This window comes from Lepisma saccharinum, chromosome 12 (genome assembly GCF_977018435.1).
Source record: "Lepisma saccharinum chromosome 12, izLepSacc3.1, whole genome shotgun sequence".
Lineage (NCBI taxonomy): Eukaryota > Metazoa > Arthropoda > Insecta > Zygentoma > Lepismatidae > Lepisma > Lepisma saccharinum.
The window spans coordinates 58,740,818-58,764,312 of NC_139240.1; the positions used below are offsets into that span (position 1 = coordinate 58,740,818).

General features: G+C 37.0%; 1 protein-coding gene across 1 annotated transcript in view; it reads left to right on the forward strand.

The window, feature by feature from the left end:
• Elys (AT hook containing transcription factor 1 homolog) overlaps positions 1-20,938 on the forward strand; it is a 119,884-nt gene extending 98,946 nt beyond the window's left edge. Inside the window, exons 28-33 of the mRNA XM_083132450.1 lie at positions 1,076-3,067; positions 6,453-6,552; positions 11,221-11,355; positions 13,956-14,186; positions 15,934-16,171; positions 20,416-20,938. Coding sequence (XP_082988576.1) covers positions 1,076-3,067; positions 6,453-6,552; positions 11,221-11,355; positions 13,956-14,186; positions 15,934-16,171; positions 20,416-20,590 — 2,871 coding nt within the window. The 3' untranslated portion in view covers positions 20,591-20,938. The remainder of the gene's footprint in view (positions 1-1,075; positions 3,068-6,452; positions 6,553-11,220; positions 11,356-13,955; positions 14,187-15,933; positions 16,172-20,415) is intronic.
• Positions 20,939-23,495: the final 2,557 nt, after the last annotated feature.

Consider the following 23,495-nt stretch of genomic DNA (forward strand, 5'->3'; position numbering starts at 1 on the left):
TCCCTAATTTGATTTAAAAACTGCACTTATTACACAAAAGAAATGTATCCCGACAGAGTATTAAGTTTATTCCATTTTTGCTTCTCAAATATTTACAACAAAATTAATCAATTTTCCATGCGTTGTATAACTTGCAGGATAATTCAAACTTCAGAAAGTGTTGCACCTGGAAATGAACTCTAAATTTTGTGTTTAAGAGTCTATTTTGTACTTTGCAGTTCATTTTGCATCATTTCGTGACAAAACAGGGTAGGAAATGCACCTCACATCTTTCCGAAGCATGAAAAATTAACAGTTCAATGTGTTATTTCATGTTTTCGCCAAAAACGAAATATGCATGCCTCTATAAATTAGCAATTAAGAAATTAAATATTCTTCATTTAATAAAGAGGAGGCCAGTTATGATGAAAAATCAATAGCTAGGTCATGAAGTCATGATATTATACTTCTGGTCAAGAATTTTGATATTACAATGAGTGATTATCTTAGGGAGGCATCACCTCTTACATCCTATCACATTGACGATCAGCTGAATTGATTTTACTCTTAAACTTTTGAGTTGAGGGGTACAGCAATAATATTTACATGCAGTAGTAGATATAGCAAGTGTAATTCTCTTGTTACAGTTTCAGTTTTCATCAACTTCCCTTTCATGTAGTACTGCATTTGGCAGACTAGCAGCTGGACTTTAAGCCAGTATAATCTTCTATGGAACTCATATTGTGTTGTCCCTTCACCCATCTCATCTTGTTACCATTCATCCACATCTTCGCGATTAGCCAAAAGTAGCAGAACAGTGAAGTGAAGGAAACATAATCAATCGATCACCCGTTGTAATAGCAAACATTGTTGACCACAAGTATAACTTCTTGACTTATTGACCTTGCTATTGATTTCTTGACTTTCGTTACTTTATCGACTGGTAGACATCCTGTACAGTTGCAGACACTTCTGGATTGTAACAACTCCATTGATTTTCAATGCTATCACTACAACTCAGAAGTGTCCGTGACTGTACAAGCTTAACGTATATGAGCACAGAAAGTAGGTAACATTTTTTTATCTTGATTTCCAGAATGACCTTGAGGAACTCGAAGTGGCAAAACCTGACCAAAACGTGGAAGAGACCAGCAACTCGGACTTATGTATAAGCAGCAGCCGAAAGGAGGCAAGCAGTGACGGGAACATCAGTCAAGACATTGCTCATTCTCAAATGGAGTATCAGATCGGACACACCGTCGAAAATATGACATTGAGTGAAGTATTTGCTCTGGTAACGGACAAGAAGTATGACAAAGGTATCGAAATGTATTCAGCTACAAGAACTGTTAGTAACTTGGAGTATGAAGTGATTGGTGAAGCTGTGCTCCAAGATGTTATCGAGGCTGTTACTAAGCCGGAGATTGAAGAGACTGAACCCATCAGAGTGTCGGAAAGTGTACATGATAGTGAAAGTAGTGGAAATAGTTCCGAGTCGAATGTGGAGGCATCAAATCAGTCCTCTGTAAAGAGTGTAGCCGACACCCAAGGTATGGTTGTTGATGTAGAATCTGCTCAACACACAAACGAATCGGATAAAGAGATGGCTGTGAGTGTTGCAGAAACTGCAGAGCAGGAATCCCCTGTACGAGAGAAAGAATTAGACACAAGGCTGGAAGTGGAGAAGAGCATAGAGAACAGGTCACCAGACAGTCAGATTCACCCTGACGACTTAAAGTTGTCCACTGATCAAGAGAAAGATTTGGGCACAGGGATGGAAATCGAGGAGAGAACAGAGAACAGTTGCGAGGAGAGAACAGAGAACAGTTGCCCTGATGATGCGAAGTTATCCCCTGTACGAGTGAAAGAGTCTGACCCAAGGATGGAAATCGAGAAGTCAACAGAGAACAGTGACCCTGATGATGCGAAGTTATCCCCTGTACAAGAGAGAGATTGGGAGACAGGGATGGAAACTGAAAAAAGATCAGAGAGCAGTTACCCTGATGGTGCGAAGTTATCTCCTGTACGAGAGAAAGAGTCTGACACGAGGATGGAAATCGAGAAGAGCATAGAGAACAGAACACCAGATAGACAGAGTTACCCTGATGACTCGAAACTATCCCCTGTACAAGAGAAAGAGTCTGTCACGAGGACCGATGCAGAGAAAAGCGTGGAGATCAAGACACCAGACAGTCAGAGTTACCTTGATGACTTGAAGTTAGATTGGTCTAGCAGCGACGAGAGTGTCGAAAAGCCCCAATCAGTAGCTTCCGTGAAATCTGATACCAAAAACGAGTCTGAACCAGGCCACAGGTTAACAAGGAGTACCGCAAGGGGAAGTAATTTGAAATTAGAAGATTTGGAAAAGGCTTCTGTGGGTACATCAGAGCATGTGGAAGATGATAGAAGAGAGAGGATGTCTGTTGCTAGTTCAAGGTCAACTAGAAGTAATAGAAGAAGCATCCAGTTGCAGGCTGAAGCGAATGAAAGGGTAGGGAAGGGAGCTGAAGAAATAGGAACACCAAAGTCCAAGGGAAGGCAAAGCGTTGCACCAGAAACCAGAGAACTGAGGAGCAGATCTGTGGAAGTGTCGAAGAAGGACGACGACGAAAAGAGCGATGCAAGACTATCAGGTGCCGAATCAAGCTATAGTGCGACATCATCTCGGAAGGGGAGGAGAAGGTCTTCGACTGGAGTAAAGGGTCGTAGAGATTCAAACACCATGATCGTGGACGAGGAAAAGGAATCCAAGGAGAGCATGGTCTCGGAAGCAGTCGAGTCTTACGCGGGAACCCGGCGTTTGACCAGAAGCCAAAAGACACTTCTCTCCAAGAGCATAAGCCTGATGGGGCAAACTTTAGAATCCGCTCCCGGTACCCCTGGTGCTGATGATGGAAAACTCTCTCCTACCAATAGTGAGGTCTCGACAAGCAGCGTGAGAACCCCAAGTAGAAGATCTTTAAGGCTCAGGGGAAACAAAGGACATGATAAAACAGACCATTCTCCGCAGTCAGATACTTCCACGGCAATTACCTTGACTCCGGACTACTCGGTGCACTCAGCACCAGGAGGCGACACTGTTGGGAAGGTAAGTTTTAATGTTAATTTTCCTCCTTGAAGCATATTCAGTGGAACCTCGATTTTAAATCTGTCAGAGGACTGAGATGGAAAAACAAAACCTTGGAAAATTTTATAACTGTTCGCTCCATTGGAATTGTGAATATTGAAATTATGCAGAAACATGTAAAAACGGGGATCCACTGTATTTCCTTCTTGGTAGTACCTTTTGTTTCCCTCTTTTTAGTAAATTTTTAACACCTGTATTCCCTCTTTTTAGTAAATTTTTAACGCCTGTATTCCCTCTTTTTAGTAAATTTTTAACGCCTGTATTCCCTCTTTTTAGTAAATTTTTATCACCTGTATTCCCTCTTTTTAGTAAACTTTTAACACCTGTATTCCCTCTTTTTAGTAAACTTTTAACACCTGTATTTCCTCTTTTTAGTAAATTTTTAACACCTGTATTCCCTCTTTTTAGTAAATTTTTAACACCTGTATTCCCTCTTTTTAGTAAATTTTTAACACCTGTATTCCCTCTTTTTAGTAAATTTTTAACACCTGTATTCCCTCTTTTTAGTAAATTTTTAACACCTGTATTCCCTCTTTAGTAAATTTTTAACACCTGTAGTGTTAAAAAAAGAGAGCAAACTAAGTTAAAAACTTGCACTTATAGAGTATTATTTCTTAAAATATAATAAATGAAGCATAATGCATTGCCACTACAGTCTTAGAACATTTACTCACTGTACAATTTTCCTGTGTGAAGGAGAATGATATTTGCCTAACATATCACAGACTGAAAGCTATTATGTGGATGTCCTTCTTCTTGTGGCACTACAGTCCAGTGATGAGCGTTGGCCTCCTCCGTGATTTGTCATCATCTCTCTCTACTTTGTGCGACAACTTTCCAATTTCTATACTGGAGCTTCCAAACATCCTCATTCACCCATCTTAATTTAGGCCTTCCTCGCTTCCTCTGTCCACCTGGGCTATCCAACATCACTCTCTATGGGAGACCTTCCTATCTTAACCTTGCTGCCTTTATTACACCAATAACTTGATATAAGTTGTAGAGTCCCTTATTAAAACATTTTCTCCATTTTTCATTCTCACGTTCTGGTCCCAGTATTCTTCGTAATATCTTTTTTTCAAAGGTCTCCACAAACTGTTCATTTTTACTTGAAGTGGTCCAAGTTTACGCAGAACAGATCAAAACAGGTCTTATCAGTGTCTTGTAAAGTGTTAACTTAGTTGTTCTGGAAATGTGTCTGTAGTCCATAATAGGCCCTATTTGCTTCTATAAGTCGTGCCTTTACTTCCTTCTGTGAATCATTCTCATATGTCTCAAGAGAACCCAGGTAGATGAAGGCGTCCACTCTCTCTAATTAGCCATTGTTATGGTCGGGGATGTATCATATATGTGTGCTTTACCTGCTGCCATGCACTTCGTTTTTTTTTCATGCACCACCAAATCCGTCTTCTTTCCTCCCTTTCTTTGGCCAGAAATGCTTCTTGTTATTTGCACCTATTTGTCAGGAAAGCTGATTAAAGTTTGATTTATGAGGATTTTTAATACACTACAAGATTTGCGTCAACATTTTATTATGTTGATAATTCACATTTCGGGGTGTGATGCATTAACACAATAATGTCATCAAGTCATTTCCAATGAAGAGTGGAGACACGACAAAATCAGTTGGTGATATCTCACTTAATTTTCAATTTTCCAAGTACATGGTAGAATACTGTAATTTCCTTTCCTATGTATTCTATGAAGAAAAGTCCGTGGAAGAAAGAGATATCAGCTTATGGATGATATTAAATTAACTGGGTCGTATGCTATTACGAAGCGTAAGGCAGAGAACAGGGAAAGCTGGAGATTGCAGTGAAAAACCTGCCAATTAGGCAGAAAACAATGAATGAATGAATGTATTTTAAGTAAAATTCACTCATTTTTTTCTTTAGAAATATCAACAATGTCAAAGAGAATACATTTACAATATTTTTAAAGGATTCTATTAGTCTGTAAATATTATAAATCATGTGAAAATATACGGTATTTACTCATATATAATGTGCACTTTTTTCCAACATTCATTCATATTATGCACAAAATAATTTTTTAATGTTTACGGAACCCTATCATGTTATATATCATTGTAAAGCTTGAATCCTGCAGTTTCTGAATATGGCAACAGTATGCCATTCAAAATGGCGACACTTATTTGCAATGCACTTATCATCAGGTAATTCAAAGTCATCATTGTTTTCACAAAGTATATTTATGTTTTCTGTTACATTAAATTTTAAAGATGGTGGCTTACTCCATTTGTAAAAAAGAAAACTCCATACTGGATCTATGTTACCATTTTCATTATTAAATTTATTCCAGTGGTGTTCTGCAATGAACAAAGCTCCCCAGACATTTAACTCTATGTTTCCCGTCAATCTTTTTAAAACCCTTCTCTTTTAAATCAAATGCTTCTCTTCGATGATGTGAGCTGACAAACCTGTTCTTGGGTTTAGATTTATAATGTCCAAATCGTGTTCCTGCCATCTTATTGCCATTTTCTTTTATGTTTGTCCTACATAATCATTTGAACATGAACAACTTATATTATATATTCCTGTGGTTTCCACATCTGTAGAGAGTTTCTCATTTTGAATTCATTAACAGTACATTCCAAACTTCTTGGTGATCTAAAAACAAATTTTGAAATTAAATCTTCTAAAAATTTTGGCAATTTTATGTGAGAATCCCTTGTGGAATGGAATGCACACAAATTTATTTTCACCAGATTTTTCATCTTTGTCTGTAATTCTCTTTTCCTTTAGTTTTCTTGTGACTTTTTTTTGATTTTGTTTATTCTGTTAGTGTGAAAGCCATTTTCTTTTGCTATATTAAAAAGCCTTTCTTCTTCATTTTTGATATCCTTATTATTAGAACACAGTCTTTGTGCTCTCAGGAAAAAAATTAAAAATATATTTTCCATTGAATGTTCTGAATTGGCATGGATGTATTTTTCTACATAAAAGTCCTATTATATTATCTTTAAAAGACATCGACATGTAACTGCTTTTATTGGGTTAGCACTCCTGCCTTTGTTACAAATGCTCTCTAGGTTTGACACCCAATATTGCGGTGTTCACCCAGCATCGTCAGAACAACTGAGGAACTATATAAAAGAAAGAGTATCAAACTCCAGTCTAGAATGCCAGGAAACCATAACGGTATGTCTTAGTGAACCACAAATCATCGAGTGGAAAGCCCTTAGTCTGTTCTACCACAAAGATTAGAATACTGTCTAAAACTCATCACAAGTTAAAACAGTTTGAGACTAATGAAAATGGCTGCTGATATTTTCTAGTAATGTTTCTTTTTGTAGGTTAAATTAGTATGTTGTTTTCATTTGCAGAAGGTGCCACACAAGAAAACATTAAGCGTTGGTAGTTTGAGAAGGAGCAAAAGACTGTCTGGTGAGTTCAGTCCTGGCAGAGCAAGCACGTTAAGTACAGGTAAGCTTTATTCCAATTAATTAGCTTTTAGTTATGCTGAATGATCAACAAAAGATGACAGTGTGATATTTTTAAATGCATTATTACTTGCTACTGACTGGCTAAGCGTATGTTTCCAAACAAACTTTCATGAGGTGAAGTCCCTATGCTTCGACATTGCAAAATGATGTGACCTTTATTACAGCGACAGTAGCTACGAAACAGGAGGATGGTGTTTACCGTACATCAATGTAAAGACCTGATTCTGGAGAATACCTGGATATTTTACTCCTTCCTTAGTGAAGAAATAACATAAGAAAATCGGGTAGTTTTTCATGAAATGTGTCAACAATTATCTGCAGGAACATCAACAGAGTATTTACACTGATATACAATAGACATCAGTATTTAATTTCTTAACTGATGTCACAGTAACAAACGATAATCTTCTACGATCAGTTTTCACCTTATAAGAAATCTTCATATTGTTTTTAAATATGGGCTAAAACTGCCAATGTCCCGAGAGCTTCAATTTTTCATGTGTTTCCTAAAAAAATACTACATTTTCTTACGTTATTTCCTAATTAACCCCTCATCTGTAAGTATATATATAATATTAACTTGCATTTTGCGAGTATCAAGGTAACTCCTGCGACGTTTCGGGAAGCGCTTCCTTCCTCAGGCTGCTCACGTTTAGGTCATGTGTAAATCATAACCACATCGAACTCCATAGGTTCAGGATATAGGATTGGTAAAAGGCGTATAGTTAAAAAACAATAAAAATCTAAAACCCATTACAGGTGCACGTCAAACTACCATGCCGTTTTCCCAATTAGAAACTGCTCCTTGGAATGTTAAAACTTTAAAACTGAGTGTAGCCACGGTCCGTGTGTGCTGCAATACTTCAATGTTTCCTCGTAGAGCGCGAGGTCGGGTGCTTACCCTCCCTTTCCTCTCTTTTTCCCCTCCATTTTTTTCCCCTTCTTTTCCTCCTCCATTCCCGTTCAAGTCAAGTCCAGCGTGAATTCCTCTTCCGTTAGAGCTTTGCATGCTACTTCCGGGGTTACGTTAAATCCTATTTTTACGTATTCCTTCCCATCCCATTTCTTGAACATCTTCCCCCACAACTCATCGATATTCCTGTCATCCCTGTTTAATTTATTCTCTCTTCCCTTACATATAGGTTTTACCTCTTCTTTAAGCACATTCCGTTTCCACATAACCTAAACGTGATCAGCCTGAGGAAGGGAGCAGTTGCTTCCCGAAATGTCGCAGGGGTTACCTCGATATTCGCAAAACGTAAGTTAATATTATATATATATTAAACTTGTGAGTAATTCGCACAACCTTCATCATGAATTCATCTGTAAGTAATTAGCATAATGTGTATGTATTGAGCAGAATCTAATCCTTACTCTGATGTGTGATACGCCTCAATATTTCGCTTCCTAACTGCTGTCACTGTAACTAAAGTTATCCCTTCCCATACTTTTCCAATGCAAAAGGATAGGAGCAAGCAGGTTGAAGTTTTCTTTGGGAAAACACATCCGGGATATGGGCTGCTAGAGATGTCACCGCTAACCAGTCCATTATCCAAGTACTTTCCAAGCACGTGTATGTATACAAGTTGATCCCAAGTAAGGTGAATACTTCAGTATAAAATTTTCAAGAGAGCAATTGCTACTGAAGGCTCTGGATTCAAGTCCTCGTCACAGAGTAGTTGACTAATTGTGTTTCATCTATTGTGATTAACGTAAGGAGGTAGAAATATGATTTCCAATATGTGGTGTAGATCGTTTGAATTATTTTAAATACAGTTCACAACGCTAGCGATATCTTATTATATGTTAAAGCTTCTTGTAATACCAGCACACTACCCCAAGTTTTGCTGTTAGCTTTTATACATGATGTATATTGGTTAATTTTGGAAGTGATGTGATCATGGGCATCCGGAAAGGGGTGGGGGGGGCACAAAGAGGCACTGTGCCCCCTCCCCTGGAAAATGAGTCAACCAAAAAATATGTATTTCACACATATAATTTCATTTTAACCACAATAATATGTGTTCAATTATTGCATGAACACCGTAAATTCAAATTTAAGCAATGTTTTTTTTAGGGAACAACACAATTTTTGGGGAAAATTTGCCTTCGTTTGCCTCCCCCCTGGAAAAAAAATACTTTCCTTGCCCCTCCCTGGAAAAAATCCTGCGGACGTCCATTGATGTGATCAGTAACGGGCTGTGGCCACCTTTACTCCTTGGGGTTGTCATTTGTTAAAGGATGGGTGACCCTAAAGCTGCTCTATGCAGGGACAAGATTGGTCAACTCTGATTCCTGCATGGTGGCCAGACATTCTACAAACTGATCCATCCATTGTTGTAAAGTAAAAGTAAAGTGCTCCCCTGTGCTTTGCACCATGCCATGAAGCGTACAGGGGGTGTGGGGTTAGAGTCCCACACTTTCTTAATCACGGCTGATCAGCACCAAGCCCCTGGCCCCCAGAGTTTCATCCAGGTTCACACGCTGGGTGGATGCCAGAGCTGCTTGAACAGGTGGAAAAAAATCCCAGTTCTCCCCTGCCAGGGATCTCGCATGGTAGTCAGATGCCCTAACAACTGAGCTACCACGGTGAGATGAGCCAAATTCTATCAAATAATTTAATATATGTATCTTGTTTTTCTATTGGAAGACTGTGTTGTAATATGAAACACAATTATGGGCTGAAACTGCCAATTCAGCAGTATGTACATTTTCTTCTTCTTTTTATTCCTTTATAATTCTTGTTGGTTTATAACAAATTGAGTTCAATGTGTGTAACATTGTAAAAAAATGTAACCATGAAGCTTAAGAAAGTATTTTGCAGTTTCTAGTAGAATTATTTTATTTAACTATAAGATCATAATACTGAGCTAAGTGTTGGTTTATACGGCTGAATCTCCTGATCAGCTAGATATTTGAATATTAATCCTAGCATTCTGCGTTAGAAGTGGAAAGGTTTGTGTTACTGGGATAGACATTGCTACCATATTTTGTTCATTTTTATATTGCTTAGTTCAGTGACTTTAGAAATCTTAATTATAAATCACTTGATGAGATTTTAATATTAGTTATGTCTCAGCGGCTAAACTTGTTTTAAAGTAGGCAGGGTTTATTTGTTGAGTCGGCCCTTCAAGCAACAACCACTGTTTTTGAAGACGTGCAACTGCTTTTTGTAAAATAAATTAGTTTTTTGAGAGAAAAAGTGTGCAAAACTTATGAAATGTCCCTCATATACCGGGTGGTCGTGAGAAATACACATCAAATCGGAAAACGAAAAAATATGTGTTTAATGAGTGAAAGAAAGCTATTCAATAATATCACACTTGATACCCCACCCCTGCGCCCTTGGGGTCGGGCAGGGGCAAATGAAATTTTAAATGGAAACCCCCCATTTTGTATTGTAGAATCGGAAAGAGGACTTCATTCCGAGTCCAACGAGCTATCAACCATCCTCCTAGCTCAATTAGAAACGGAGATATGGTGATTTTAAATTTTCGCAGCAGAAAAAAAAAAGTGAAAATTTCATAAAACCCAAATTTTTTTTTAAGGGATGTATCTCTGCCCCTAATTGAGCTAGAATGAAAGTGATCGCATATTCAGAATCTGCATGTGATCGTAGACCCCCTGCTTCCCTTTCCATATACTATATACTAATATCTGTGTTCCAGCACTCACGAATAATAGCTCTCATTTCTGAACCAAATTTCTAATAACGAGTATTTTCATCTTCATTTTGCTTGTTTACTTTTCCCCTTACATGTTGCCAACCCTTAACAATATTTTGTCCTTTCTCGCATATTAAGAATATTTATATGTTTTTTACACATAACATTAATATTAATTTGTATTATTCTTAACCATATCACACCAAGCACAATTGTGTTAATTAATTGGTGTATCCTTGTGTATTTGTTTTCAATCTTTTTATTATTATTATTATTTTTAGTGTGTAGACGAGCCTTTGTTCTCAATTTTGTATTTGTTCTTTTTGTGTCTTCTTTATGTTTCTCTCTTTCTTCTTTGTTTGTTATTGTACAAACATTTAGTAGGTAGAATGTATTTAGTATGTATATGTATCCATCGGGGTTAGGTGGTAGAACAGCCTCAGGCTGAACCTCGCCCTTTAATAAAGGGAAATTGAAATATTTAAAGGTCTTGACGTGCAGATTCCGAATCTGCAATTGCTTTCACTCTAGTTCAATTAGGGGCAGAGATACATCCTTTTGAAAATTTTTTGGGTTTTATGAAATTTTTACTTTTTTTTTTTAATCCCCATATCTCCATTCCTAATTGAGCTAGGAGGATGGTTGATAGCTCGTTGGACTCGGAATGAAGTCCTCTTTCCCATTCTACAATACAAAATGGGGGTTTCCATTTAAAATTTCAGTTTCCTCCACCCCACCCCCAGGGGGCAGGGGTGGGGAATGAAGTGCGTTATCATTGAATAGCTTTCTTTCACTTATTCAACATGTATTTTTTCGTTTTCCGATTCGATGTGTATTTCTCACGATATGTGACCGTTCCGGGACTTTTGGACCACCCAGTATAAATTTACAATAATCACTGAAGTAGACTTGCTCAACTGCATCTTTCTACAATAATTTCTCCTGGCATAAACCATCCAATAATCTTATCAACTCTCTTCCAGCCTCCGACTTTGATAGCCCTAGATCTGTTTCCAGTAGACAAAGCATAGGAACGCATGATTCAGAAGACAGCATAAGCATGCGTACTAGGAGCCAGGCTATTATAAATACGGAGTCAACTTCAGAACAATCCGAAGGTAAGAATCTTAATCTTGGTATTAATTAGATAGGATCAAGTTATCTGCACAGGGTGAGTCAAAAGTCAGGTTACGTAGGGATTTATGATATATGTTCAATGTGTGCACCTTGAACACCAATGCATTTGTGCATGGGACGTTTCCGGTACTCCAGTCCCAATTAGCCTTTCTGTGCATTAAGTGAACTAATATTTATACCTCAAATTCATTTCTCGATCCCTCTATCGAAAACAAGCCATATTCATCTTTTTAACACTGAAATTTCATTTTATATATCAGTTTTTGTACTGATATCTTGATGTACTATTCACCATGAATATGCAGGGTGCCCACAGGCAGGAAATGCCAGGAATTTCAAGATTTGTAAGGAAAAGACAGGAAAATAGTGATATATGTGGTCAAAAATCAGGAAAAAGTACAAAATCTACTGTTGGATCAGGAAAATTTATGAGAAAGTCAAAAATGGTAAAGTCAAAGCCTTACAAAGTTGTTGCAGAGCAGGTTAGTAATAAATTTATCAAATGTAAGTTGTCTTTTTTCAAGACTATTTGTTCTGAATGTCAGTCTTTTTTGACACATTTTCAATCTGCAAGTCCCTTGGCTCCGTATTTATTCTCTAAATTCCATAATCTCATGAGATCACTTATGAGTCGGCTCCCACTGTAAGTACACTCATGTCAGTTGACCTTAATGATGCTGAAAATTTGCTTCCTGTAAATAAAGTTGATGTCGGCTTCCAGACCCAGAAGTTCCTAAAGTAAGTACAGGCAACTGAAGTTGAATTGTTGCAATTCCGAAAGGAATGCCAGACATTTTTGAGAACTACGGTTGAGAAGTTAAAAGAAAGAAGCCCATTGAGATTTAAGGTAGTCAGAAGATTGTCTTCCCTGGATCCCTCTGTAATGATAAACCAATCACAGGTTGGTTGCACTAGGTTCAAATCCCTCCTTCACTGTTGGTTCGAAGCTAACAGAGTACCAGACGACCTCGCAGAAAATGCAAAAGAAGAGTACTCACTACTGTGTGAAGTTGCCAGAACATCCTCTTCACAAAACTTTGAAACATATCTACAAGACAACCAAGGAATTGCCAGACTCGATGATTTCTATTCTTCCCTTCTTTCAAACAACCAAAAATACTCATCATTGTGGAAAGTGATAAAGTGGAGTCACACAGAAATGCTACAAGTGAGGGTGGTTTCTCAATCAACAAGTCTGCCCTTATTGAAAACCAATGCGAACATACAATCATAGCACTGAGGAGAGTGCATGATGCTGTTATCAATTGCAAAGGAATTCATAGTATTGTCATCACACAGAAAATGCTTACGTATGCCAGATCTGCTCGAGGCAATATGAAGATTATTTGGAAACGCAGCGTAACACTAAGAAAACAGAAGAGAATAATTCTTCCAAAAAGAGGAAGGCCATGAATGAAATAGAGAAACTGGAAGATATGAAAAGAAGTTGAGACAAAAATCTGAAATGGAACAAGAACTTTCTCACAAAATCAAACTTTTGTGGAAGTTGCAAAATTAACATCTGTGGGCATTGTTAAAACTTCGGTTTTCATTCTGGTGATATTGTTCAATTTTTGTAATAGTCTAATATTCATTGCATACATACATAAAATGTATTCATATAAGTGTGTTGTAGTTGTTAGCATAACATGTTTATGATGGAAAAAATGTCAATTTTGGTTATTTTAATCAGTACATTTGCAAAATATTTTAGTAAAAACTATTTTCACGTAATTTTATTGTATTTTGAATTGTAATGAAGTAATAAAAAGTATTGAAGTAATAAAAAATTTGCTACTCAGCTGAGAGTTGGGCAGCTATGGGGATGGTGGATACTGCATGTAAAAGAAAACAAAATATTTTGCAAAAGTAAGAAATTGGATAGTGTGTGAGTCAGGATTTTTTTTAGAATCTACTCAGGAAAAGTCAGGAAATGTCAGGAAATTTAACTTCACAAATTTTGTGGGCACCCTGGATATGTGATCCCAGTGATTATTAAATATTATTTAATAATAGTGCATACTAGTTTTTTTTTAAATGTATACTAAAGCCTGATTTTTCTAAATTTGAATCTATTAAAGTTAAAGAAAACAACATGAGAAGCATAATGTTGGTTGCTTTGGTAGCTGCCCCAGTAGCAGATCTGATTGAGTGTTCCATTACCAAAGGATCTTGCTTCTTAACATATGTGATTACTGCTTATTCTCATCATCACGGTAGTCAACAGTGGCAGAGAAGCAATGCAAAATCTAACTAAGTCTCTAGCCATCTTAAACCCAAAGGTTTATGGCTGCAGTAACACAAGCCTCCCATCTGTCCCTATCTTGGGCAAGATCAGTCCAATCTTTTCCATCCGTACCAATTTCCATTAGGTCCATCTCAACGTTATCCCTCCATCTGCATCTTGGCCTTCCTACAGGTCTCTTACCATCAGGTTTCCCAACAAGAAATCTGTACACTCTTCTTTCCTCTCCCATTCATGCCACATTGCCTTGTTTTAATCATTCTAATGATATCTTGATATGAATAAAAAATTACGCAAAATAAGAAAATAAAATAATCATTTATCCTTTGTTTTCAGAAAGGTCATCTCTACCTGATGCTGAATCCCAGTTACCGAAGGCTAACACAAAAGTTATTCCTCGTCGTTCCACTCGTCGAAGGAGCCATGGGGTAGGGGAACTGGTGCCCATACCGGAACAAGATATGGATGTTGAGGAGGAGGAAGGCACTAAAGTTGCAGAGAAACCAGTAACCAGGGGACCAGTGTTTGCATTTTCCCCACCCACAAAAGTAGAGAAAGATGAAACAAGTAAGTTATTTCCTTGTCGTTGTCAGCAGCATTTTTGTTTTACATATCCCTGGCTAAACACTTATTTTGTCATGTCCATCTGCACTAACTTCTCAAGAGAGCGGATTAAAGTTTGACATTGAGTTGGAATACACTGCAAGATTTGCATAAACATTTAATTGTTGTTGATAATTCATGCCACCTGACAATCAGATACGAGGTGTGGCTAGAAAAAAAAACTAAAAAAAATATCTCATGAAGCGAGATCCCACAAATAGGGTGGATGTTCTAACACTGGGATCCCATGTTTGGCCACAAAAGCCTTGACTGACAATGCCGTGTGGGCAGGAGCATTGTTCTGATGAAGAATCCATGAATCACAAATCAGGTTGTCTTCTTACTCGCTCACGAAGGATCATCAGCACCGTAATGTAATAATGTTGGTTGACAGTTTGACCTTCGGGTACCCAAGTAACGTGCACAATCTCACGGATGTTGAAAAAAAACAATCTTCATGGCTTTGAATTTTGATTTGCTCATTCAAGCTTTCTTTTGTCGTGGCGAAGTCGAGCTCTTGCAATGCATTGATTGGCGCTTGGTTTCAGGATCGTATGTGATAAACCACGATTCGTCATAGGTTATCACACTCACTAAGAATGTAGGGTCTGTTTTAGTGTTTGTTAAAATGTCACCACAAATGTTCACTCGAGTGTCCTTTTGTTCCACTGTCAGGTTTCGTGGCACCAATTTCGAACACACTATGTTCATGTTGAAACTTTGATAAATCTTGTGAATTCTGCAATAGCTCGATTACTCAAGCGGTGATCTTTTCAAATCAATTCACTGAGATTTGCAATGTTTGATTCCATTTTTGACGTGCAAGGCCATCCAGGATGCGAGTCGTTCGCAATCACTTCTCGTCTCTCTTTAAACCTTTGAAACACTTGCACGCATGATAAACACTCATGTCCGTACATTTCCTTCAACAAACCATAAGTTTATGTGACGGAATTTCCACACAGTCAATAGGCAGGATATTACGTTATACAAGCTTGCTGTTTGTTCACAGCAACATCAATCCGGTTTTTTTCTAGCCACACCTTGTACATCGCTTTGAAATGTTACACATTCACATGTATGGAATATGACAACGTTATCAACTAATTTAGTGCAAAATTCTGCCATTTTGTTATTATTTTTATGGATAATCTTCATCCCCTACTTTTTGTAAAAGCAAGTGTGTAATTATTAAACTTCTTTTGCATTGCAGTCACCTTGAAACACAAATTTATTAGAGAGTTCTATGAACAATTAAAGTTCTTTAAGGACCATTTGGAATTTTATATCAGATAGGTAGAATATTGTTTTCTGTAAATTTTAAAATTTTAAAACATTTATTGGTATCAGCCAAAATTTCATATTGGCGCACCCCTAGTATATTGCCACTGACCTGGCAAAGTCAGTTGATTTTGAAAATGGTACATCCAAAAATCTTAGAAATGTCCGAAAAAATCTAGAATTTTCTGTACTTCCCTGGATTTGAGAATGAAAATTCCATTTTTTTTAAACCTTCAAGTAGGTTCTTAGTGAGAGATATTCTAATAAAAATGTTTATATAGTTTATTTTTTAAATTCTCTTCACTTATAGTGATCTGGGAACCCTATCTTACTTGCTATAGTAAAATTTGCATCGTTTACACAGAATATTCAACATTGTTTTTCTGACTTATGTAATCATCATTACATTAGAATATAACTTTTTTTTTAGGCAAAGGTCCCGAAGTGAACGTGCTACCCTTTGTGTTTTCTCCCCCACACACGCGGTCACCAGTGCAAAAACGTCCCCAGAGGCGGAGTGTTCTTACGTCGCAGAGCTTGCAACCTATTGTGGAAGAAGCGCACCAACATTCAAGTAAAGATTCTGGAAGTGGGGGTGAATTTGTTTCACTCTCCTACATAAGCAAGTCGCTGAGAAGCAAAGATGCACAAAGAACATCATCCACCAGGTAATAAACAATTCAGCGTCACTATCATTATTAACCAGGGCTGAGCCGATGTATTGGTATCAGAAAGTACAGTGCATTTGTTTTGGCTCTGGGACAAAATATCGCCTGACATGGCATGACATGACGCAGATGCCGGCATTTTCGTCCTCTAACGTCTCGCTTATTTACGCACATACCTTTAGCATGTAGACAATTATATTTATATTGCATAATGAGTACTAACTTGTGTTATAAAAGTTGCTCAAAGTTGGTCCCATGCTATCTTGGCTCAGAGCCAAAACGAACGCACTGTATTAGTTGGCTTTTACCCCTGTATTGTGTGAAAACCTGTGTTTTGTTATTACATAATGGGTATTTTAATATTCAGTTATACCATATTTGCCAGTTTAAAAAGATGCACTTGGGGTGTAAGGGGTGACCTTCCACATAGTACACCCAAATGTCAACCTCACTTCCACATTAGTGCACCCTGGACCAGTGGCGGCTGGCCAAGTGCAACAAGTGCAGATGTTTTCACCTAATTTTCAAATTAATATTGACATTTTTCATTTGCTTGTTAAATTAAACTATTTCCCAGCAGAGCGCACACGATAATACTCAAATAATTCGCCGCTCGGCGCTACACATGTGAAGAGTTCGTCGTAGCATCAATAAACCAAGAGCAGACGCCGCCAGGTTGCGGAAGGCTTTAGCTGGTTGTCATGGCAACGGTGACGTCACCTAGCGTTGGAATTGAACGGGTGTCGCCATCTAGGTGCACCAGTTCTCTCGTCGACAGAAAACATTGCATCCAGTAGTTGTGGCAAAATCGTTGCGTTTCCTATCGTGTGTTGTGTTCATGTGTTGAGCTGTGGTTTGTACAATGAACCCAGTAAATGACTTAGTGTGTAATTTGTTGCAGACACCATTTACCAGATGGACGGATGAAGACAAAAAAGACGTTTTAAATTCTGGAGGGCCCACTGACACTTGTACTTCTTGACCTGTTATTTTAGGCACGAGCCGCTACTGCCCTGGACTGAAGACTAACGAGGCTCTGGCGACTGGCCCCATGGCCAGTATAATAATGTTTGTATTGTCCTGTTGTCCTTATGTGTGCTGAGTGCCCCTTTACAGCCTCAGCTTTTAACACAAGTCAGAACATTTTAAATTTTTTAGTTATGCAACGTTAGAGTTGTTATTTGTAATGATAAGGGGCTGGCCCCCATATCATGTGACGGGAGCAAAATAGCCTAAGTGCTGACGCTCCCAAAATTTTAATTTCAAATCAAGTCAAATCAAAAAGATGCACTTAAAATAGGTCTGAAAAACGGTGTGTATCTTTCATGCCGATACTCAGTTTTGGATTACCTTCATTTCTAAAAAAAAATCCATTCTGAGTTAGACGATTTCGTTCTTGCATCCTTGAGGTGTGTGAGAGAGAGTTAGAGGATTTCTTGCTTGCTTCATTGCGGTGTGTGAGAGTGCGTGCGTAGGCCCACGTGCTTCACCTTACTGCTGGATGGGAATTCCTTGGCTGCCAAGTGGTCACCTGGATTTTAGTCTTTTAGTTTAGGATATGAGTAGTTTTTAGAATGTTTTACCTGGATAGGGATTTTTACGATTTTAATAACTAGGATTTTTAAGTGTTTTTTACCGATTCCTTCAACCATATCCCTATTTAACACTATTTCACGTGACACCATGTCCGGTGTCTAGATATATAGTTAGACCTGAAGAAGGAGGAAGTAGTTACCTCCGAAACGTTGTCCGGATTAACATATACTCACTCACGTAAGTTTGAAAAGTTTTAATACTATTTTACGTAATTATTTTGTATTCAATAGTGAGTAATACACACTTTCTCATCAAGAGAATTAAGAGGATTTCTTTCTTGCTTCATTGTGGTGTGTGAAAGAGAGTGAGAAATGATTTCTTTCTTGCTTCATTGTGGTGCATGAGAGTGAGTGATATGATTTATTTCTTGTAGGATTTCTTTCTTGCTTCCTTATGGAGTGTGAGAGTGAGTTAGACAATTTCTTCCTTGCGGAGTGTGAGAGTGAGTTAGACAATATCTTTCTTGCTTCCTTATGGAGTGTGAGAGTGAGTTAGACAATATCTTTCTTGCTTCCTTATGGAGTGTGAGAGTGAGTTAGACAATTTCTTCCTTGCTTCCTTGCGGGGTGTGAGAGTGAGTTAGACAATATCTTTCTTGCTTCCTTATGGAGTGTGAGAGAGAGTAAAGAGGATTTCTTTCTTGCTTCATTGTGGTGCGTGAGAGTGAGTGAGATGATTTCTTTCTTATAGAATTTCTTTCTTGCAGGGTGTGAGAGTGAGTTAGACAATTTCTTTCTTGCTTCCTTGCAGTGTGTGAAAGTGAGTGAGAGATTATTTTTCTTAGAGGATTTCTTTCTTGCTTCTTTGTGGTGTGTGAGAGTAAGACTAGTTCTTTCTTGCTTCCTTGTGGTGTGTGAGAGTGGGTTAGACAATATCTTTCTTGCTTCCTTGCTGAGTGCGAGAGTGAGTTAGACAATATCTTTCGTGCTTCCTTGTGGAGTGGGAGAGAGAGAGAGTAAAGAGGATTTCTTTCTTGCTTCATTGTGGTGTGTGAAAGAGAGTGAGAAATGATTTTTAATACTATTTTACGTAATTATTTTGTATTCAATAGTGAGTAATACACACTTTCTCATCAAGAGAATTAAGAGGATTTCTTTCTTGCTTCATTGTGGTGTGTGAAACAGAGTGAGAAATAATTTCTTTCTTGCTTCATTGTGGTGTGTGATAGTGAGTGAGATGATTTCTTTCTTGCGGTGTGTGAGAGTGGGTTAGACAATATCTTTCTTGTTTCCTTTCAGTGTGTGAGAACATTCCAGTCACATACAGTTCATATTCATGGATGTGCATACACTGTTGACGGCTATCACAGCTATGTTGTATGAGAACTCAGATTCTGATTTTGAACAGATTTCAGGAGACTCTTCATTTCGATCTGGAGATGAATGTCTGGGTTTTGACGAAGATTAAAATGTATTATTTCCTAGTTAGATTATTTACGTTATTTGTTGAAAATAAACCTACACTTACTTTATATTTGATTCACTGTAAATTAATTATAATATTCAGTGATAAAAGCTTTTCCCTCAAAAATATGTACAAAAAAGGGCAAATATGGTAATTCTTGAATATTTTGAAACAAAACTCTGGTAATTACAGTGAAACCTTGATTTTATGTTTTTTCAGGGGTCCAAACTCAAAAACCTTAAAATGCAGAAAATGTAAAATCTGGGAACGTAAAATTGGGGTTCCACTGTATTAATATTTAGAAAAAATTAATTGTTACTATTTTCAAATATTGGTATCTGTATTTGTAGGAGTCTGTACAGGTATCAATTCAGTGTGATATCAGCTTAATTTCAACCTGTGCATTGCAGATGAAATTTACAGGTATAAATGTGGTAGTGCTACCTGCAGTGTGATCTTTAGAACTAGTTACCAGTTCTTACAGGCACAGCAAGTGATGTGTGAGAATGTTTTGGTTTGGGTACACGCATTCTTGTTGTAATATAACAATCTTCCCAGGTTATTAATATAGTGGTTTAAAATCACTTCCTTTGTTTAATAGGTAGGGCCATGCATATTTAGTTTTTGGTGGAAATACGAAATAACATACTGTAATGGTTTTGTTTCATGTTTTTGAAAGATGTGCATTTTCCCACCATATTTTGTCACGAAAAGATGCGAAATGAACTGCAAAATGGGAAATAAACTCTTAAACATGAAATTTAGAGTTTATTTACTGACGCAACACTTTCCGAAGTCTGAATTATCCTGTGAGTTATGCAATTTGCAGAAGAATGATTAATTCCGCTGTAAATATTTGAGAAGCAAAAATGGACTCCTTTACGTATGAATAAACTTAGTACTCTGAAAATTACATAAAATGTATGCATAATAAGAAAAGTTTTTAAAATCAAATTTAGGGTTATATCCACCATTTTAACACCAAAATGTAATTTTATATATCGCTTTTGATACCAAAATTTTGATCTTTTATTCACCATAAATATATGACCCTATCGATAAGACAAACATATTCTGATTTAAAAACTTAACTTATAGCTTTTATTGTGTGTTATTTCCTCTCATCATGTAAAAGTGTGTGTGAAAAACTTTTTTTCACCGCTGGGATATACCACCGATGTAACATTTTTTTTCCTGTTCTCCCAAGTTTTTATTTACCATAATATTTGTATCCCTATCAATAGGTCAAGCATTAGCGACAGTCTCCTTAGTTTCGACACCAAAGCAGAGTCTTCAGAATACGGACGTTCAAGGAGGAACCGGGAGAGACGAAGTTCAAGTATGAGCAGTGGTGGTGACAGAAGACGTCACTCGGCATTCAAGAGTAGGGAATCCTACAGGTTAGACTTCAACTCGTAAGCATAAGAAAGTATCATTTGTTCTAAACAGCAGTTTTATGTTCATAATTTTTAATCAGAGAAAACGAGTTCATTTTCCAAACAGCTTTTTGAAACTGGTTGCTGTAAGTGATATTCATCTTTTATAGTGTACAGTGTTAATGAGTTTCACAGGCAGTGAGAAGAAAGGAACATTTTGTAATATTTCTTACGTTTCGTTACAGTGATGAGAGAGGGAGAGAGTGTGAGTGTATGTGTGTGTGTCCGTAAAAAGTGGTGCAAGAAATGTGTAATTGTTTTTGTTTCCAATCAAGCTGTGAAATTAATGATTAAGTAAAATAAAGTCTTTTATTGAAATTTATTGACTTATTTTATTATACAGGGTGTACCAAAAAAGTAAACAGTTTTGAAATATGAATTATTACTAGTGTACAAATTATGTCCCTTCTTTCTGTTGCATGTTAGAGCTGTGGGTCTGGAGTTTTGAACATGAACAGGTGGACTAACGCAGAACGTGCTTCCATCGTAAAACCTTACTTTTTCAATGGACGACACATTGTGCAAGCTCAGCGAACATACAGACGACAATTTAATGTTCGCATGACCCCCTCAAAATATGTCGTACAGCGATGTGTTGTTCATGCAGTAGCTAGATTGTGAAACATCTATGATGTTTTTATATCTTTGAATATAGATGTTCAATTGTTTTGTTGATTTGGATTGTCAAGCATGGAGTTAGCCATGTTGTATATTCTTAGTTATGGATTAAATGATTATTTTGTATAAAATCGAACCCACCTGATTAATTATATCACATTACCGTGGTTGGTAATACAACAATTTGGCGACTATGTATTGGATCCAAGGACATATTCTGGAACCTTTCGATGTGGATAAAGGTAACATTGATTTGTATTTGGAGCAGTTTGAACAGATTTGTGATGCTAATGGTATTCCAAAGGAAAAGCAAATTAGTCATTTTATTGCATTCTGTGGAGGAAATTTATATGATGTTTTAAGGGATTTAGTTACTCCAGATTCTGTTGCTAGTAAAACATACGAAGTAATAAAAGATGTATTGTTGAATCATTTTCAACCGAAGCATAATGTGGTCGCAGAAAGATACAGTTTTCATCTTCTGAAGCAAGAGTTAGGTCAACCTGTGTCTGAATATATAGTTTCTCTTAAACATGCAGCTACTAAGTGTAACTTTGGAGCATTCTTAAATGATATGCTAAGAGATCAACTGGTGTTTGGAGTTAGCAGTGAAGTTACAAGAAACAAATTGTTATCAGAAGGCGACGTTTCCTTTCTTAAAGCTTGCGACATTGCCGGGAATATGGAAATGGTTGAGAAAGATGTACGGCTATTCCATCAAAATGAAGGTTTTGCTACTGATTATAATGTACATAAGCTTCATGAAAGCAAGTTTAACCCTTTCCAAGATTTCTCCAATAACTGTAATAATCAGACTGAAAAGAGCAGAGTTAATGAGAAACCTGGAACTTCAAGACAATGGATTTGTTATAAATGTGGAAAGATGCATGAAAAAGGTAAATGTTATTTAAAGCAAGTTAGATGTAATTATTGTGGATTCTTTGGACATATTCAGAAATTTTGTAGATTTCGTAATAAACCGACAGATAAAAACTTATCAAGTTTACAAAGTAAATCCGCTGAATCTAACAGTTGCTTAAGTAACGTGTCTCTTGACGTAATTTCAAAAGAATGTAAAGATTCTATTAAGTCGAATGCAGAAAAGGAACATCAAGAATTGTTAATTTCACGCGAGCCCTTGCACACTTTCCAGTTACCGTTGTACAAGTATGGTTCTACTAAAGAACGGCAATTTGAATTTAACTCTGTAGTTGGAACTTTGCATAATGCTGACAAATGTACAATTGATTTGAATTGTGATGGTAAATTAGTTAATTTTGAGATCGATACTGGAGCTTCTGTAAGTGTGTTTGATAAAAGATTTCTCGATCAATCTTTTCCGTATTTAAAGATTCAACCTGCAAATATCAATCTGAAAAATGCTGATGGAAGACCATTAGCATTAGAAGGTCAGGTTATGTTGGATGTATTGTGGAGAGATAACAAATATAATATGAATGTTTTTGTTTGTAAGCAAAATCTGCCACAACCAATTGTAGGAAGAACTTGGCTGGACATTTTATGGCCTAACTGGAGGCAAAATTTTATGTTACAGCAGATAGAAGTTCAGAGTTGTTATAATAAGGAAGTACTGATGAATAATTTGTTGTCTGAGTACAAGGCAGTATTTTCAGATGATCTTAGGGAGTCTATTAAATGTTTTAAAGCTGTGATTCCGGTGAAACCAAACAGTACACCTATTTTTAGGAAAGCTTATGAAGTACCTTATAGTTTAAGTGAACAGGTTAAAAAGGATATAAGTAAATTGGTTTCCGATGGCATACTGTCAGAAGTAACTTATTCTAACTGGGCATCACCACTGGTAGTAGTTGTCAAGAAGTCAAATGATCTTAGGTTATGTGCTGATTTTAAGACAGGACTGAATACTTTACTGGAGAAAGTAACTTATCCATTACCGAAAATAGATGATATTTTGAACACATTAGGTGATTCTGATACATATGTGGTTCTTGATATGAAGAATGCATTTCTACAGTTGGAAGTAGATGAAGATTCGAAGAAATATTTGGTAATAAATACTAATTTTGGTTTATTTGGTTACAACAGATTACCTTTTGGTTTGCAGTGTATTCCTTTGATATTTCAACATGTAATGGATCAGATCTTAACAGGAATTCCATTCGCTAAATGTTACTTAGATGACATAATTATCTGCGGTAAAGGACTGGAACAGTGTTATAATAACGTGAGGAATGTACTAATCGTCTTCAGAAATATAATGTGAAGGTAAATGCTAAGAAGTGTCAATT